The 18825-nt window shown below is 38.2% G+C and overlaps 1 protein-coding gene across 7 annotated transcripts in view; it reads left to right on the top strand.

Annotated features, from left to right (window-relative positions):
- The window catches only part of PIEZO2 (piezo type mechanosensitive ion channel component 2), a 347735-nt gene that overhangs the window by 274951 nt on the left and 53959 nt on the right, over window positions 1-18825 (top strand). For all 7 annotated transcript variants that reach the window (XM_032182550.1, XM_032182552.1, XM_032182554.1 and 4 more), the window contains 9 exons: window positions 135-295; window positions 1229-1405; window positions 1587-1712; window positions 3422-3622; window positions 5493-5697; window positions 5851-5952; window positions 6407-6572; window positions 15960-16203; window positions 17388-17484. In XM_032182550.1, the coding sequence (XP_032038441.1) occupies window positions 135-295; window positions 1229-1405; window positions 1587-1712; window positions 3422-3622; window positions 5493-5697; window positions 5851-5952; window positions 6407-6572; window positions 15960-16203; window positions 17388-17484 (1479 nt within the window). The remainder of the gene's footprint in view (window positions 1-134; window positions 296-1228; window positions 1406-1586; window positions 1713-3421; window positions 3623-5492; window positions 5698-5850; window positions 5953-6406; window positions 6573-15959; window positions 16204-17387; window positions 17485-18825) is intronic.

Below are 18825 nucleotides of genomic sequence, written 5' to 3' on the forward strand. Positions count from 1 at the left end.
TACCCCCTTCATGTCTTACTCTAAGGCCTAGAAGAGCAGAAGTAGAAAGCTCGTTGTTCCCTGATGAAGCATTCCTTTTCATAAAGACCTTCTGTTTTTCTCCTCCCAATGGTTCTGCTTGGACATCTCTGCAGACCTAAGGAACAAGTGGCATCTGGTGATTGATCGCCTTACAGTGCTGTTTTTGAAATTCCTGGAGTATTTTCATAAGATGCAAGTCTTTGTGTGGTGGCTTTTGGAGTTGCACATCATCAAAATTGTCTCCTCTTACATCATCTGGGTCACAGTGAAAGAGGCAAGTAAACGCTTGCTGTCAAAATCTTAACCTTGGTGGAGGCTTGGGAGCTGCACAGTGGTACACCTGGTTGTAGGGAGATACCTTCCTTATGTCAGACCTCACTGAAGCTGTGGCATTCAGCTGGGCTTGTCAGCTGCTGGGGACCTGCCTTGAAATTGTCTCTCACAATGATATTGTTCCCGCTCAGATATTCTTATTCCTTCCCCTTTTTTTCCTAAATATTAAGGTTCAGTTAGTCTAGTAATCTGGACTCATGAGAAACATCTCCTTCCCTACACACTAGTAGTGTAAGGATGGAGAGTGTAGAAGAGGACTAGGAAGAAACACATAGGAAAATTACTTAAACTGGACCTGAAGAAACAGGAATATGGAACTGCATTTTTAAAAAAGGTGAGGACCACCATTAGCTGTGCCTTTGCTGTGGGCAGTGTAAGTTCTCCACCTGACATAGCCATTCCTTGAACAGTGTTGTAGGACCAGAGTCCTTAAACAGCAAAATAAAAATCCCTTTTCTCACAACTATCAGCAAAAAAGAGCTCAAGAAGATGAAAGCAAGTTCCACATACGCATGACTCTGTATCATCTTTTCTTTGTTTCATGTGTACTTAAGCAACAGAATCAACATTTGATTTGTTGTATTTGGCATCTGTTGTTTCTAGGGTGGATATGCAGTGTTGAGGGTCTAAGAGTATTCACACTATGTAGGAGATAACATTCTTGCGAAAATATTGTTTTCCATTCCTCACTTACCACTTTGTGTGTGCTATTGTGAATAGTGCTGTACATGTATTTTTTAAGTATTTTTCTGTTTTTCTGTGTCCCTTTGTTTTGAGTGATTTTTATTTTTAAATTATTATGGAACAGGTCAAACTTTCTCTGTTCTCTTGTTACTACATGTAATTTCTCTCCATCCTGTTTTTGTGTTTTCAGGTGTCTCTGTTTAACTTTGTGTTTTTAATTGCCTGGGCTCTTGCTTTGCCATATGCTCAGTTTCGCCCACTGGCATCAAGTATCTGCACTGTTTGGACATGTGTGATTATTGTCTGCAAAATGTTGTACCAGCTCACATCTATTGATCCCAGCACTTTTTCCAGTAACTGTACATTGGTGAGTATAGATGTACATTAAAAGGGTTTGGCTGCTGCTTTCGTAAATGAAGAGCAAAAAGAAGCATACTAAGTATTGAAAATTACAATTCACCTGATGTATTATTGTCAATTATCATTCCAACCCCAAACAGCCTTAAATAATTATTGTTTTTATATAAATCATTGCATTTTCTTTTTAGCCTGGAGAGAATGAAACAAAGGTTGATATAGAAGAACTCAAAACCTCAATCCTCTACAGTGGTCCAGTTGATCCTGCAGAGTGGGTTGGATTGAGGAAGTCTTATCCCCTGCTTGTGTACTTAAGGGTAACTTCTTTAACTATCTGTATTGAAATATTTTCTTATTTGTGATGAATTCAGTAATGTCTTTGAAATATATAGCACACAAAAAATAATGGAAGCTGTTTAAAATAGGGAAGTACAGAAGTACAGAGGGAAAGAAACAGCAGAAGGCCATATCTGTTACGTAGGTCATTTCCAGATGGGGTTCAGTACCAATTAAGACAATCTGCATGCAGAAGGATCACTTTCTGACTCTACTGTCTGTTAACAACACTCTAAGAAATGTGGTATTTAAGAGCTCTAAGTAATGAAAAGGTATATGGCTTTCAGGTATCACAGGACTGATGGGTCTACTTGGAGTAATTGCCTTGCATGACAGTATATGCTATACATGTAAGCAGTTAATTTTTATAAGTGCTTATTCCTTAGTCTCAGTTTAGAAAATGAAATAAGCTAAGTTAATAATTCATTCAGACACTAGTAAATTGATATCTTTTGTTTTTCTTCTTGTTTTCGATTGATGCCTGTGAACAATATTGTATTATTCCTATCTTGATTAAAAAACCCTACTTACAATAAATTTATCAATTCCCAGGGAAAACCTTGCACACTTCTATGTAATTTAAGGAATCTCCAAATTTTGTATACACAAAATTTAAAGCAGTCAGAAATCTATTAACTAATTAATAGCAGTCTTTGATCTAACAGCTGATTTATTCCTCTTTTTTTTTTTTTTTTTTTTCCCCTGAGAGTTTGCCTCTCTGTACTTTGTTTGTGCAGTCAATTTGTTAGGTGCCTCTGCCTTCACCAAATGTGCCACTGCCTCTCACTCCCTTAGACATGCATCTCTGTCAGTTAAGAATATATGTGGGGAGGTGCAATGGCTGACGTGAGTTCTGCATGGAGGGTGAAGTTGCCAAGTGGCAACTCTCCCAACAGCAGTGAGCAGCCCAGGGACAACAAACAGAAATAACTTATTGTAAAAATAAATAAACTAATTAAAAACATTACTGTCCCAAATATTTCTTGTGAATAGAAATCCAGAGATTGCCTCTTCGTCTTCATTTGTGGTTTCCTTGAGGAACTTTCTTCAGGTTTTAACCAACTTTTGGAGTTGGTTAATATTTCTCTTTAATTGAGCTGAAAACAGGTCTCCCTCCTGAGAGAGAAAACTGATCTCAGAGAAGCTAATGACTTTATTTCAGTCAGGCTGGCACTGGGACAGAAAGAGCCTTGCCTGAATGAAGACTGACAGATAGACTTATCATTGTTCATTTGAAAGAGTATCCAGGGTATATTTGCAGTACTGAGGGTCCTTGTGGTTTTAGGAAGTTAGTACTTGCCAGCTGAACCCCTGCAGCTGACTTTGTAGATGGTTGTATCCTCTATCTCCTCCAAAGCAAGCATGATATCTTAAGGGAAGCCATGAAACGTGAGAGGGAAAATAGTTGGGTCAATGCATTTTCAATTCCTTTCTACAACTAGTGTTCATTACAGTATTCTTAAAGAAATGTCTTATCTTCCAAATCTCAGTACAAAGTCCAGTAAGTGGTAGGAACCTCACTTTATTTCAATGTTAGTAGCTAAGAATAAGTTCCACTACATCCTGGAGTGTGGGAGCTCTCAAAGTTAATATCCATTTTAGCATTCATTGGTTGATGTTTATCAGAAAGTTTTATAGCTTTTTGTGGTTTTGTTTTTATTTAGTATTCTTCTGATTGTATCTCCTGTAGAACAACTTACTGATGCTGGCTATTCTGGCTTTTGAAGTTACAATTTACCGTCATCAAGAGTACTACAGATGTCGAAATAACCTTACTGTACCTGTGACTAAAACCATTTTCCACGATATTACAAGAGCACATCTGGATGATGGACTGGTAAACTGTGTCAAGTATTTCATAAACTACTTCTTCTACAAGTTTGGTTTGGAGGTAAATTGTAATATATTAATTTTCTTTAGACTGTTATTCCAAATGTTTTGGTTGTGTTATTTTTGGATACTAGCTTGAATTATGTTTGACAGTAGGATGCTTCTTAGTAATAACTTATGTCACATCAACAGTTACTCTCTGCTAGTAGTGGTTTTCAGTTTGATTTTATTTTTATGTCGTATTTGTTTTCTCTTTCTACTTGTTTTTCATTGACCTAGCCTTAACTGGTCATGTCTTAACTCACGAAAAGGTATGACAGGTGGGGCAAGGGACAGAAATGAAGAATACCCTCATATGAATGAACACACAGGGAACCAGGAACTGCAGGAACAGAAGGAAGAAGGAGCTGGCAGGCCATTGTCTACATTTAATAATTTCTGGACTTCTTTTACCTCTGGCTGCACAAACACATCCTTCTTTTTTATGCTTGTTGCTATAACTGCTAAAAGTCTACAGGAGCAAGAGCTCCAGCAAAGGTTATTGCCATTTTATGCAACATGTTTAAGACAAATTTCTTTCTCCAAATATCTTTACAGTAGACAAGAAATGCACAAAATGTAAGGAGAGGCAGGTACAAATTTAGTGAAGTGATTTTTTCTGAAGATCCATGACAAATCCTAAATATCTGGTTGTCGTCTTATTTTGTAGAAGATCTGCTTGTCTGCTTTGCCAGCAGCAATAGCCCAGATGGGGCTTAAGTTCAACTAATGTATTCCTTATATCTGGCACCAAAATCCCAGAACTGAAACTACCTTGAAGGCAAACTGTGCTGAACAGGCACCTCAAAAACAAAAAAATAAAAATTAGAATTGCTCTAATTCAGTTTTCCCAGCTCCTCTGCTTGTCTATAGACACACAAAATGTACTGTCAAAATTGTTTGTAGAACAAATAAACTGTTGTTTGTTTTTTTTGTTGTTGTTTGTTTTGTTTTGTTTTTCAAAATGTTTAATGGCTATCTACAAAAAGTAACTGCTAAACTAATGCACCCCAAATCTAGTTAGAAGGATGTTCTTGACCTATGCATTAAAGACTACTGCCCTTTGGTCTTGATAAACAGAATAAACTGCTTATGGCCAGCCTGAGAGTTAAGAATGAAAGAAAGTTAAAATTAATCAGCAAGTTGTTTCCTTCAGGAAATAAATTTGACCTCATCTTAATCTGAGGAAAGAGGAGATCAAAATAGTGAAGTACATTGGATAAGTGATTCAATATGAATTATTCACCATGTCTGAAAACATGCTTCATGGCACTGAGTGAAGGATGTACTTTAAGTGGAGCCAGAGAACAGAAATGGTCTGGGATAAAGAGCCTTAAAAGGAATGGAGAACTAAAGTTGCCTTACAGCAATTGACTGGATTTGTCTATAGCCAACAGAAGTTATATTGTCTAAATCCCTTTTCTTTTCGTCTGGTTCCCACATGAGGATACACTTTAGTTGTTGTTATTCTTAATGGTTCCTTTTCTTTCTCACATCTGTAAGTGCTATCAAAATATATGGCTGTGTAATATGTGCTTTGCTTGGCAACAATTAAACATTTCACTTATAGGCTACTGTGAGAATGCTCTTTGCATTTCATATCTCTAGATATCACACAATGGAAACCCACTTTAGTGCTGTATTCTTGTAGCTGACACTCATAGAAGAGTATTGAAAATCTGGGCAGTTGGGGTGTGGTGGGATAAGTTGTTGGTGGACAGATACAAACTCTTTTAGAATGTTGGTTGGCAAAGGATACCTGCAGTCAGCCCCAGCATGTGTCCAAGCATTCTGTCAAAATCCCCAGAATAGTTTATCTGCTAAATTGAATTGCTAAATTGATTAGCCATCAGGTTGCAAATGTTCCTTATTTTTCTTTTCTTCCTTCACAGACCTGTTTTCTTCTATCGGTTAATGTAATTGGTCAACGAATGGATTTTTATGCAATGATTCATGCCTTCTGGTTGATTGCTGTATTGTATCGACGTAGAAGAAAAGCCATTGCAGAAATCTGGCCAAAGTATTGCTGTTTTCTGGCATGCATCATTACATTCCAGTACTTCCTTTGTATTGGCATTCCACCTGCTCCTTGTAAAGGTAAGTACGCTTACCTTTTATGGACAATTACTGTTGCTTGCTTTTACAGAAAAGTGCTGGGAAATTGATAAGTATTCACAACTATTCAGAAGAAAAGGGTGAAGTAATTGTTGTAAAGTACTGATTGCATTTCTACATGCTTTTGTCATATAGACTATCCATGGAGAAGTGGTAATGCCAACTTCAACTCAAACATCATAAAGTGGTTATACTTTCCAGACTTCATTGTGAGACCAAACCCTGTCTTCCTTGTCTGTAAGTATTTTAGCACATAGCTGAGAAGTGTTTACGTGTCTTTTGCTTAAAACATCTGCACAGTGTAATTTGAAGCCAGGCTTTTATTTACTCTCCAGCAGCAAGCTGACATATTCTGTGGGAAATTGAATACAAAGTGTGGCTTTGTGTGTAGCAGAAAAATTCAACAAATTACTTATTTCTTCATCTGTTTTTCAATATCCTATTTTTAATAAAGAAGTATCAAAAAGTTCTAATTTCTTTTTTCAGAAAAATCATAGAAGATGACAGGTAAAAAATCAAATACATTAATAAATGTCAAATCACTGTTAAATGCATTGAAAATCAGTCTTGGATAATCAAAGCATGGGAAAACTACATTATAGCATGGTAATTATATTATAGCATATCACCACCACTCCCTACACCTCAGTTAATGACGGAATTTTTCCTTGCAACCACTGCTTTCTCCTAGATGATTTCATGTTGCTGCTGTGTGCATCTTTACAAAGGCAAACGTTTGAGGATGAAAATAAAGCTGCTGTACGAATCATGGCTGGAGACAATGTGGAAATTTGTATGAATCTTGAGGCAGCATCTTTCAGCCAGCATAATCCTGTTCCTGACTTCATTTACTGCCGGTAAAAACTGGATCTTAAACACTTGGAAAATACAGTGCTTCATTTTTGTGAAGTTCTCTAGCGTGAAAGTAACTCTCACAGCTACCAATTTTACTTGAAATTTATACACATATGTGTTCCCAACTCATAACATGCCTTTTACTGCTTTATGAGATGTAAGACAGCTTCTGAGTAATCAGCTTCTGCTTTAGAAAAAGGCAGGTGGAAACAGTCTCAAGAGCCTTCCTAACACTGCTGATTGGTCTAAGTGCTCCCCAAAGAGATGTTCAGTGATAAATTTGCCTGAAAGCGCATATTCCCTCCATGAATGCCCTGTGAGACAGTGTTTGTGGTCAATTTCAGCACTCCTGTGGCTTCCCCAAAAAACACATACATATTAGCAAGAACCAATTGTTGTCTGAACTTGCCCATGTATGTGCTTAATTACACTAAGTCATCACTCATGTCTTGCGGAGATGTCTACGAGCAAAATGATACACTAAAATAGGAAAATGTCCTTTGTGCTATTTCATCTAAGTAGTAAAAAAAATTAAAAGTGACTTTAAAAAGGCAAGTGGCTTGACTTTCTGTTCCTCAGCATTGTATGTAATGTTATTTAAAAAGGTGAATAATATGAAGGGAGTGTGGGGGGGTGAAGAGCCTGAGAGAGTCTCTTATCCCCAGGCTTCAAACAGTGGAGGCATTCCGATGTGATCACTTCACAGATTAGCTCAGCGCTTCTGAGTTGTGCTGGGCATAATATTAATTGAAGGTCTCTCTGACAGGTTGATGCAGTGTTACAGGAATAAATGGGAGGAATAAGATCTGTTAGCTACTGCTTTGTTTAGACTAGGTGTTTGTTTTGAAATGTATGTTAACAGATGTGTGAGTGTGAAAGGAATAACAAAATTTGAAATAATGTCTAGTGAAGTCTCCCTTACGCTTATAAATTTGTATTTCTGTTACCAGAGAAGTGCTATCACCAAAATCCCTTCTCAAGATCTTAAGATGATACTGCTGTTTCTCTTAGAAATGATGGCCAAATGTGTTTTGAAATAACTTTAAAGAGGAGACAATGGAAGTACTTTCAGTTGACTCAACTTATCCAGAGATTTATAGTCACTTCTGGGTGTAGGGTAAAAAGTTCTCCCTCTTGAGTATTTCCAGCCTCCACAGTGGACCCCATGCTCTAGACCCACTAACATAAACGGAGTGAGAGAAGTCATAACCTCTTTTCAAAATACGCCATCAAGTGGGGATGTTTTCCAAGAGACATCTGCCAAATAGAGCTTGGTCATAAGATCTCTTCAAAATACTCCATCAAGATGGGATGCTTTCCAAGAGACATCTGCCAAATAGGGTTTGCTCAAGAGGAATGAGTAGGGGGATTGGCTGAGTTATTCTTATTGCCACTGTGGTGGTGTCCACAAAACAAAAGCTATTTCAGCAGTTGCATCAGACACTCTGATATGCTTGGTCTCCTTGGTCCCTTGGTCACTGGCAAAGACCCTTGCTGATAATGTGATTTCTCAAAGAAAGAAGAGATAGATCTTTTTTTCCCATCTTAATCTAGGAAAAAAAAAAAAAAGTTGTGAAAAAAAGAATCATTATCAGTGACACCATATCTGGAGGCTATCTTCAGAAGGGAAAAGGGGTCAAGAAAATGACTGTTTTTTAAACAGTGTAGTTTGGCATCTTTTCAAAGTTCCCTGGCATCTGATAGGTATTTCTAGTCATCTGTAGAAGATATTCCCAAATGGCCAAGCATGAAAAGTTTGAAGCACAAAGGATGTTCTTTGAAGATTTTGGATGGGAATCAGAGTTAGATTTATAATGGAAGGCAAAGTCCAAGGTGAATTGGCCTGCTGCCTCTCCACAATCCTTTAGGTTAAGTTCTGTCTTTTGATTCATTTGCATGGCATGCCTCAGCTTGAAGCCATTGGTGGCTTTATATGTATTGAAACACACTAATTAGCATGTGTTGAGAAAATAGACTGTGTATACATGATACACATAGGTATTATGCAGCCATTTAATTGGGAATTTGCACCTTGTGTCTAGAAGTGATATTGTTGGTGGAAAATAACCAAACCAACAACAACAACAACAAAGAATTCATAGTGGTGAGCTGTACAGATAACCCATGATCACTCTATGCTTGTTTCAGATAAATACAGAAATCTGTGTGACTGTTTCCTGCGATAGCTTTATGTTGTGTGAATAGAATGAAAAGAACAAGGTGGGGAAAGAAACAGAACAGGGACATTTTTGTTGAAAATTCCATCAAATGAATAGAGAACACATTTCAGGAACAGAGGAAATTCCTGTTTATGATATCCTTTTTGTAGATGCCGGGGTAGGTATGTTATAAAGTTTTTTCTTCTGAATTTGAAGTGTAAGCTTCCTGGAACTGTAATGGGAACATACTTGTAGAATGTGTAGACAGGTATAAACAGACCTTCCTTTAGTATGATCTGCATAATAGATCTTCTCTGCCTGATGGGATCTTTCCTTTAGTGTCCCATTCAATGCCTTCATTACAATGCGGATTTTTCCCAGGCTTTAAATGGTGTTATTTTCAAGTGATCGCACTGTCCAATGCCTAATTTGCCTCAAAGAAGTGACAGAGAATGGCTGGACAGTCTCTTAAGATGACTTTGAATCTTTTATTAGAGATTATAAATCTTTTAAAAGAAGGACTCTCAAGCTCTGGAGAATGGACTGAAGATATACCTCAGAAGAAGATGCATGTATCTGGCCTATATTCAAGACAATTTGGAACTAAAAGGGCTTTATCTAAAAATGTTTCTTTCACGTTGATGGAGACATTTCAGAATGATCTAAATATTTTTTATCAGGGACAGCAACCTTGTTTTAAAGCTTATCCAAGCATGTTAAATGAAAAATGGCATTCATCCAAAAGTCAGTCAGAAAGATCCAGACAGATAAGTGAAGACAACCTGGTTATGAATAAGTTACAAAGCATCAGAAACATAGTGCTTAGTATTCATGTGTTTTCTGAGAAGCCCAATGTGTATTTACTGCTAAGGAAAAGAAGTGGCACTTGAAGACTGAAGCACTCTTCTGATGTGTCTGATTCCTTGAGAAGGTGCCAGTTTGTTCTAATAGACATGGCTAAAAAGCTTCTAACTGCAATATAAACAGTGGCAGGAAAAAATAATGTTTCCAAATGCTTAATTTTCTTCTTTCCGGAGAAATACTTGAGCTCAAAAATGACAAATACAGTCTAAGGAAGAGATTTCCTGAAATTTTCTTGTTTTTCCACCCCCAGATTTCTCAGGGGATATGTGCATAAACCCAAGGGAGAGCAAAACTGAAAGGCTTTGAAACAGAAATAAAAGCGAATAATAGAAGTAGGAGCTTTTAAAATGAAACAGAATTTGAAGTGACTTCATGGAGGATAATCCTTTCCCACAGTCTCTAATGCCAGAAAATCCTCATTTCAGTTCTCAAGCAGTTTTCCAATGTTCTCCTAGACATTGACAGGAAAATAATTTGGGATTGCAATCTACTTTTTGCCTCCTGAGAGCAGAAAGAATATTAACAGTCAGTCATTGAACAGTCCCTCCTGGGAACCATCATCAGGTGAGTCAGAGAAATTCTCTCAAAGGCAGCTGTAATACCTTTTTTGGAACTACAGTTCTAACTCAGGTTAGTGAAAAAGGATCTGCAAAACATCATTTTAGGCTTCCCATCATATTTGTATAAAGCAAATAAACATTTCATTGCTAATAAAATGGCCTTAAATAACACAGCTTTGGATTTGTGGATTTTTAAAGAAAATAGAATCATGAAGGAAGGACTTCATTGATAAGAGAATGGGAGTAAGAAAATAACAGTCCTAAGTCTTACAGGATCTATCCACAACACTAAATCCAAAGAAGTCCATTAAAATAATAGAGCTAATTTTCAGAAGTTTTGATGTAGCTATTGGAAAAGGGAAAATCAGTGAACCTGACTTCTGGAGATTGAAATGGAGCTACAGAGAAAGGCTGTGGGAATAGCTGCTTGGTGATAAATTAGCAGTGTTGAGATCAGAAGGGGAAACACTGTGATGTAGGATCCAGGTGCAAAGAATGTAAGGAATAGGAGATAAGGAAGAGGGGAGAGAGAGAAGAAATTGGAAGAACAGAGGTAAAGAGACAGCTATGTAAACACATAGGAGTAACATGCCTGAAGGAGAGGGAGAGGCTAGTCATCAGAAGAGGGCTGTGGGAAGAGCCCTGGGGTTATATAGAGGTAGTGATCCACACTCAAAGCAAAACAGGTAGCTGTTAAGGGACCACAATGAAATGACCCAACAAGAGCTCCTCCAGAATGAAGAAACATTGACCTATGTCAATGTAACAGGACAGTATTGTCTCATCAGTGTGTAAACAGAAAAGTGCGTTCTTTCCCTAAACTTCAAAGTGCTGACTTGAGGGCAACCTGGTCTAATGGGTGGCATCACTGCCTGTGGCAGAGGGGTTGGAACTAGATGATCTTTGAGGTCCCTTCCAGCCCAGGCCATTCTATGATTCTGTGATTATACAATTCTGTGATTCTATGATTATCAGCTGCAGCATCAGTGCCTTGGGGGGCCTGCAGGCAAAGGTAGTGATCCACTACTACACTGGACTGGCCACAGCCAAACACATTATTGAGCCTGCTGGGAACACAACTACACCTAGAGCAATCTTTTTTTGCAACAGGCTGGATTGCATTACAGTTAACAAGTAATTCCTGTGGAAATAAAATACTGAAGTGATCATAAGACTAATAAAGCTTTAGTAAATAAAAGCAGATAATTTGGTACAGACAGCCATCTTTTAAAAAAGTTTTGGTGGATGACAAAAAAGTTGGTACAGACAGCCAAAAAAAAGTTGGTACAGACAGCCAACTTTTAAAAAAGTTTTGGTGGATGGATAGAATGAACTTCGGATTTTCTCTTCCTTGTTTTTGAACAAGATCATAGAATCATAGAATGCCTTGGAGTGGAAGGGACCTTGAAGATCACTTAGTTCCAACTCCCCTGCCATGGGCGGGCATATCTCCCACTTGATCAGGTTGCCCAGGGCCTTGTCTAACCTGATCTTTAACACCTCCAAGGATGGGACATCCACAACCTCTCTGGGCAACCTATTGTAGTGCCTCACCACTCCAGAGTAAAGAATTTCCTCCTAACCTCTAATCTAAATCTCCCCTCTTTTAGTTTAAAACCTTCTCCTTTGTCCTCTTGTTATCTGATCTAGCAAAGAGTTGTTCTCCATCTTTTTTATAAGACCACTTAAAGTACTGAAAAGCTGCAATGAGGTTGCCCCAGAGCCTTCTCTTCTTCAGGCTGAACAGTCCCAGCTCTCTCATCCTTTCTTCATAGGAGAGGTGCTTCAGCCCCTTTATCATCCTTGTGGCCCTCTGGACGCCGTCTAACAGCCCCACATCCATCTTGTGCTGGGGGCTCCAGACCTGGACACGGGACTCAAGATGAGGCCTCATGAGGTCAGAGCAGAGGGGCACAATCACTTTCCTTGCCCTGTTGGCCACTCTTCTGTTGATGCAGATGAGGATGCAGTTGGCCTTCTGGCACACTGCTGGCTCATGTTGTGCTTTTCATCCACCAGAACCCCCAAGTCCTTCTCTGCAGAGCTGGTCTCGGTGAGTTCTTCTCTCAGTGTCTGCTCATGTCTGGGATTGCCGCAACCCAGGTGCAGCACCTGGCACTTGGACTTGTTGAACCTCATTAGGTTCATGTGGGCCCACTTCTCCAGCCAATCCAGGTCCCTTTGGATGGCATCCATTCCATCTGTTGTATCAACTGCACCCCTCAGCTTGGTGTCATCTACAAACGTGCTGAGGGTGCACTTGATCCCACTGTCAGTGTCATTTATAAAGATATTAAATAGCACTGGTCCCAGGACAAACTCCTGAGGGACACCACTCGTCACCAAGCCTCCACTTGGACATAAAGCCATCAATCACCACTCTCTGGGTGTGACCTTCACATCCACTGAATGGTCCACCCATCAAAACCATATCTCCCCTGTTTGGAGACCAGGACGTCATGTGGGACTGTGCCAAAGGCCTTAGAGAAGTCCAGGTAGATGACATCAGTTGGTCTTCCTTTGTTAACTGATGCAGTCACTAGAGTGACAGAGTCATCTAGAATATAAGTGAATTCTGCTAATGACACTGTTGGCCAATTAGTATTTCTCATATTTTGTTTGTCTTTCAAGATTCTTCTGCATATTTTCTAATTCAGAAGTTATTGTGCTATCAAAAGCCATGCTCTGATGTTCTTGGTACTCTGGTATAGTGGCTAATCTCCCCCTGAAGTGTAAATGTATTCCTGGCTTCCATCTGCACACTCCTGCTTTTACTGTTGTTTCACCCTTGAATTCATCACACCAGCAATGAGTTGTTTCATAGGCTGTATAGTCATTAATTAGTCCTTCCTTCTGTCTCCCACAAAATGAGTTTAAATACACTTGCTTCTTTAAATAAATTTAAAGAGCTAGAGCCAAAGACAGCAGTACACAGCTGAGGGGATGAAGGGGAGTGGGACTGTTCCCTTAGGATTCAGCTGTCTCACAGATTTTCTAGGTGTGTTCAAATGCCACATCCTGAGGGTGGCCTCTCCTCTATGACACTGGAAGTGTATTTAAAAACTGCTTAGAAAATGAGGTTTGGAAGATTTACACAGCATTAAAGTAATTATCTTTGCGGTCTACGGTGAATGCGTAAAATTACAGTATATGCTATCCAAGATTAAAAATTTTCTGATGTGAAAAAGTTTAAAAAAAAAAAAAAAGTTAAGGCTCCTGACTGACTCTGTGTTTGTGCAGGGTCTTCTTAGATGTTGGGGTAATCTTGTACTTCAGTCTCTCACTGTTGCATTATAATCTCCAGAGCAAGGAACTGAAACTCTTCATTTCCTAACTTTCTGATTTTGGAAGATTTGCATCTAAGAATGCATCATACAGCTTGAGAGGCAATATACTGAGAACCGCCTCCCATCTCCAAAACATATCTTTATTACTTCTCTTAAAGCATTTGATCTACCTATGTTATTGTAAATATTTAAGGAAAATTAAAACGATGTTTGGAAAATGACTCCGCACTATAACAGAAAAATACAGGCATCTGGGGGTATTACAATAGAAAGAAATATAATTTGGGGAATATTTTCATGTATGTGAGATTATTCAGGTACATGAGTTCAGGTATTTGAGGTTCTGCCCACTGCTCTCTGTGCAGCATCAGTTGGCATTGTTCTTGGGCCAGCACAGATGTATCTGAGATAGTCAGTTATGTCCATAATGTAGGTATACCCTGAATGACTTTTTCAAACACCATTTTTGTAAGAAGACAACCTGAACGTGGAATCTTTCATGTGGTTGGTCTTGCTTGTAATTGTGTATTGCTTAAAATGAGAAAGATTTACATCTCTAAGAAATACATCATACAATTGTATTGTTTCCTGCCTTGTGAGAATCTTTCCTTTTCATCCTGTTTTGTTTTGGTGTACTGATGTCTAACGCTATTACGTTTAATGTATATTTTGAAAACGAGAAGAGCAGTTGTATTTAGTATTTTAGATGACTGCTAAGAATGTAATGGACTATCAACATTATAGTGAAAAAACAAACAAACAAAAAAAAACACTAAATTATTGCATTCCTTTTTATATTCTCTCTAATTTCTGTATGTTTTAATCTGAGAGTGGTATTCACTGTTGCACTGTGATTCAACCAAATGACGTGTGAATGTTGGAATATTTGGATCCAGACAAATTCATGTTGTCTTTTCAGAATCAGAATTCATATTTGTTGAAGAGCATTAAAATATTCTTGCATATTTGATCAATTCAGTTTTGTCTGGGACATTTTTCAACAGATGTTGATGTACTTCTTTGGTAGCAAAGGAGAAGATTTCTGAAATACTGCAATTGTTAAAATGGTTTCAGGAAGGTGATTTCTTCCTAGCCATCCATCACATAAGTATTATTAACGAAACACCAAATATTAAGATTCTGTTGTTGTTGTTGTTGTTGTTTTTTCCTAGAGAAAAACAGTGAGAGCACCATTTTGAGTGAATTTTGAGTTCCTGAAGATCTGTTCAACTGTTATCTTCTGTGTCTTTATTTTCCTAGTGTGTATAGATTATTTGATAATGTTTTATCACCCCAAACCCAGCAGCATTTCTGAAGCCATGAAATTTTTAGCCTTCACAGGCATTAGTTGATAAATTTCTTTAACGTTTGTGGGAAATAAACACAGAGGAGCTTTCTCATTACCTTTCATTAAATGCCTCTCCAGTTAGCTTCGGCAAGCTAAATGTATAATACATACATATAAATGTAGGACTATAAATACACACACCCAGAAACTTCTGAGCCTGAGAACATCAAGCAGCATGGGCCTTTTTATGTGGCTTCATCCACTGCATTTAGCTCATTTACTCCTTACATGGTTTGGCTTAGGTATATGTGTACTCCCATCGTGCTGTCTCCCTGCCTGGTTTCCTGACAAATCCAGTTTCACAGCCTTGGTGAACAGACCCTGAAAACATAGTACATCTGGAATCAAAACACTAAATGGGTGGAAAACAAGAATTTGTTGGGTTTGCAGTGTTTAACTATATGTAGTATTTGGTATTGCCTTTGGCAGATATTCTTATTTGAAAGCTCACTGAGTCAATATTAAGTCAAGATTTTGATGAATCTGAAAAAAAATACTAAATTGTTTCTCACTCTTTCCCATTGTGGGCCAGGCTGATTTCAGATAGTTCTGTCTTGCAGCTTCCTGGCAAACATCTCAGTAAATTCTAGCACATTTATATTCTGTAGGAGCTTTTTTACTCCTCAAAACTTTTTCAGTTGATCTCCACTGGAGAAAGGTATTTTTAGCAGCTGTCTTTGAAAGGTAGGCTTTAACCAGGCTGAATTCCCTAGAATTTATAAATACAGAACTGTTCGCAGTGAAGTACTGTAGCTGGCTTTTGAAGATAGATTTGCTTTAGTACTACCCACACTTCTTAAAGGATTATTTTAGATAGCTTTTAAATTGCAGAAGTGGCATTGACAGGTAATATCACTCTATCATTAAGTTTGGTGAGAATATATTTTTCCCCCTTTTATGATACAAGGCTTGATCCTGTGTGGTGCAAGGTGCCCTGACTGGGTGCATGCAGCAAGGTGCTTATGCACATGAATGAGCTAGAATTGAGTATATGAGCCAGCCAGATCCACTGACCTTGGCATTAATTCTATGCATATGCCCAAATGCTGACGTGGGGTGCGAATGCTCTGCTGTCTGTTTGTAGCTACAAGTAGCGACCAGTCGCATAAATAGTGGAAATTTATCATTGTCCTCAAGAAATGGTAATTTTTTCTCCTTCTTTTACTTCCAGGTCCTACTTAGACATGTATAAGGTGATAATATTTAGTTACCTCTTCTGGTTTGTGCTTACTATAATCTTCATAACGGGAACCACAAGGATCAGCATATTCTGTATGGGCTACTTGGTAGCCTGCTTTTATTTCCTTCTCTTTGGTGGAGATTTGCTGCTGAAACCCATCAGGAGTATTCTGCGTTACTGGGACTGGCTGATTGCATACAATGTTTTTGTGATCACCATGAAGAACATCCTCTCAGTAAGTAGCTGCTGCATTTCTGCTGCCCTGAGCACTTTTGTGGCTTCATTGGAATTATGCACAGTGCACTGAATGGTCATTAGAAATCCTTTTCAGGACCACAGCCTTTTGCTAGTGCAAAGCAGGCTCCATTTTAAAGCAGAAACTGCAAGTGCATATCCAGAGAATGCTAATGCATATACATTATAGGAAAATGTGCATACTTGTTTCAGTCTGGCTCTGAGAAAGCTCACAAGCTATTTTCAAAGGATCAGATTCTGAATACTTTGTCTTTTTAAGTTGTTCCTTAGAAGTCTGTGAAAGTTTCGGTGGGGTGAGAAATGAGTTAAAAGTGCAAGATCAGTTACACCATCAATAAATAGTGCACATTCAATTAAACCTTTTATTTTAAACTAGAATTTTCAAGCCTAGTACTAGATGTAGTTGTGTGACTACAAAATTACAAGCTGCATTCTGTTTTCCTTTAGAACTATTGTGAGCTTCAGGGGAAAACAGACACATTTTATAATAGAATGTTAAACACTTCTGTGAAGTATTAAAGGTTTTCTTACATTAATTAACCATTTAGAACAGATTCTTGCAGTGGCACTAATAGGTGATTGAGACAAGGCAGTACTTAAAACTTTATGAAAGATAAATTTAGATTTATTCCTGGCAATTGCCTTTTAGCTTTGAACATTTAAGTGCTGGACTGAAAAGAGCAGACATTTTTCTTTTTACATTTATATAAGTCACTGTACTGAAATAAAATTGATTTATGGGTGGTTTGAATTTGCAAACGTTCTAAATGCTCACATATGTGCTTCATTTTATGCTTGGGAATTCAGTGGGGCCATGTGTATGTTAAGTTAAGCTTGTCTGTGTATGTTTGCAAGTTTAACTCAGTGATTTATAAAAGTTGCTTAGCCGTCACACTGCATCACATGCCAGACATATCACTTTCTCTGCAAAAACACAAGCAAAACCTATATACCTGCTATCTCCTGGATAATCAAAAGAACTAATTCTTGCTATGTGATATGTGTTACTGCTAAAGACACTTACATCTAATCTGTTTTACTAATGGGATGCAATTCAGCCAATGACAGTAATAATATTCTCAAGTAATTTAAGGAGATGCAATACTTTTCTTATCTTTATTTCTTCTACGTCTTGTTATATGAAACTGTTCTTTTACTTTACAGATAGGAGCCTGTGGCTACATTGAGTCATTAGTTAAGAATAGTTGCTGGTTGATTCAGGCATTTAGCTTGGCTTGTACAGTTAAAGGCTACCGTATCCGTAAGTATAGCCTGTTTTTCTTTGTAATTTCCTAAAGCTTAAGGAACACCTTCAAAATCTCCTACCATATTTAAAATGTGCCCTCTCTTGACATAATACATAATACCTTGTGCAAATATCTTACATGAGTTCAGTTAATAGAGTTTGGTCATATATGGACTAGCAAGACAAGGTATTGAAAATATTTCCTAGAAAAAAGGGAGATACACAGAGAACTATTAACACCCCCACTCACATACACACAAACTGTGTTTGCTGTAAATGTACAATATGGTGACATGGGAGCTTAACACAGTTTCATGGTATCTGCAGTTCATGTGATAATTGGGTTTATGGTTTTGCCATACAAATTGAGGTCAGTTACTAGCTCACCACCACTGCACAGAGACGGCACCTTTTCTTAGCTGTAAAGTCCCACTCCTTGCTGTGCAGCAGGTCTTGTGTTCAGCTCCTCAAAACCACTTCAACTCACTGAAATTGCAGGAGGCTAATCCAGCGTAAAAGTTGTAATTTTTTTGCAGGCACAATGACCTCAGGTAATTTTTTATGATTATTCTCAAGTTGGTAGTGATAACAGGGTTGGAGTGGGTAGCATGAGTCAATGGAGGCAACAGAAGGGAGGGAGGTAGGAAGGACGTATGCGGAGTGAGACCCTTTACCTCTCAGTGGGCTATAAATTTGGCTCCACTTTGTCCTGGCACCCTGTGCTGACAATTTAAAAATACTTTTTTTTTTTTTTTTGGTGGAATTTAAAACAGAACTACTGTTTGATTTCATTGAAGCTGCAGCAGAGTTCTGAATTCCTATTTCAAAAATCCTCACGTCTGATCCTAATAGATAAGTGGACAATAGAGGTAAAGGAAATACCAAGAATCAAATTCACAAGTTAAATGGTGCCCAGTGGTTCTTGTATTATCCAAAACTTTTGGAGCAGGATCAGAAACTTAGACATGGCTTTCTGATTCCCCAGGGGATGGGCATAGCACGCTTAGAAACAGTTGGAGCTCAAACTTCCAGGTCTGGTATGCTGGCTTGCTTAACTGTAAAGCCAGCTTTGAGTCGGAGTTTCTCCCTTGAGTCCTCTCCATTCTGTAGGGCAGTGTAGACCATTTAGTTTATAGTCTAGCTCCACAAAACCCAGTTTTAATTTTTGAGTATTCCCAAAAGAACTGTCTTTAGAGAATAAAGAAAGAAAGAAAGAAAGGAAGAAATAGCCAACGCCAAAATTTATATGCAGGAGGAATGGGATTTCCTCTCTGTCTTTTTCCTCCTATCCCAAAGGAAGCAGTTTTGTGGTTTCAAGTATTTTTTTTCTCTTCTGCAATGGAAACACCAAGGATT

The sequence above is a fragment of the Aythya fuligula genome, chromosome 2, assembly GCF_009819795.1.
Source record: "Aythya fuligula isolate bAytFul2 chromosome 2, bAytFul2.pri, whole genome shotgun sequence".
Taxonomy (NCBI): Eukaryota; Metazoa; Chordata; class Aves; order Anseriformes; family Anatidae; genus Aythya; species Aythya fuligula.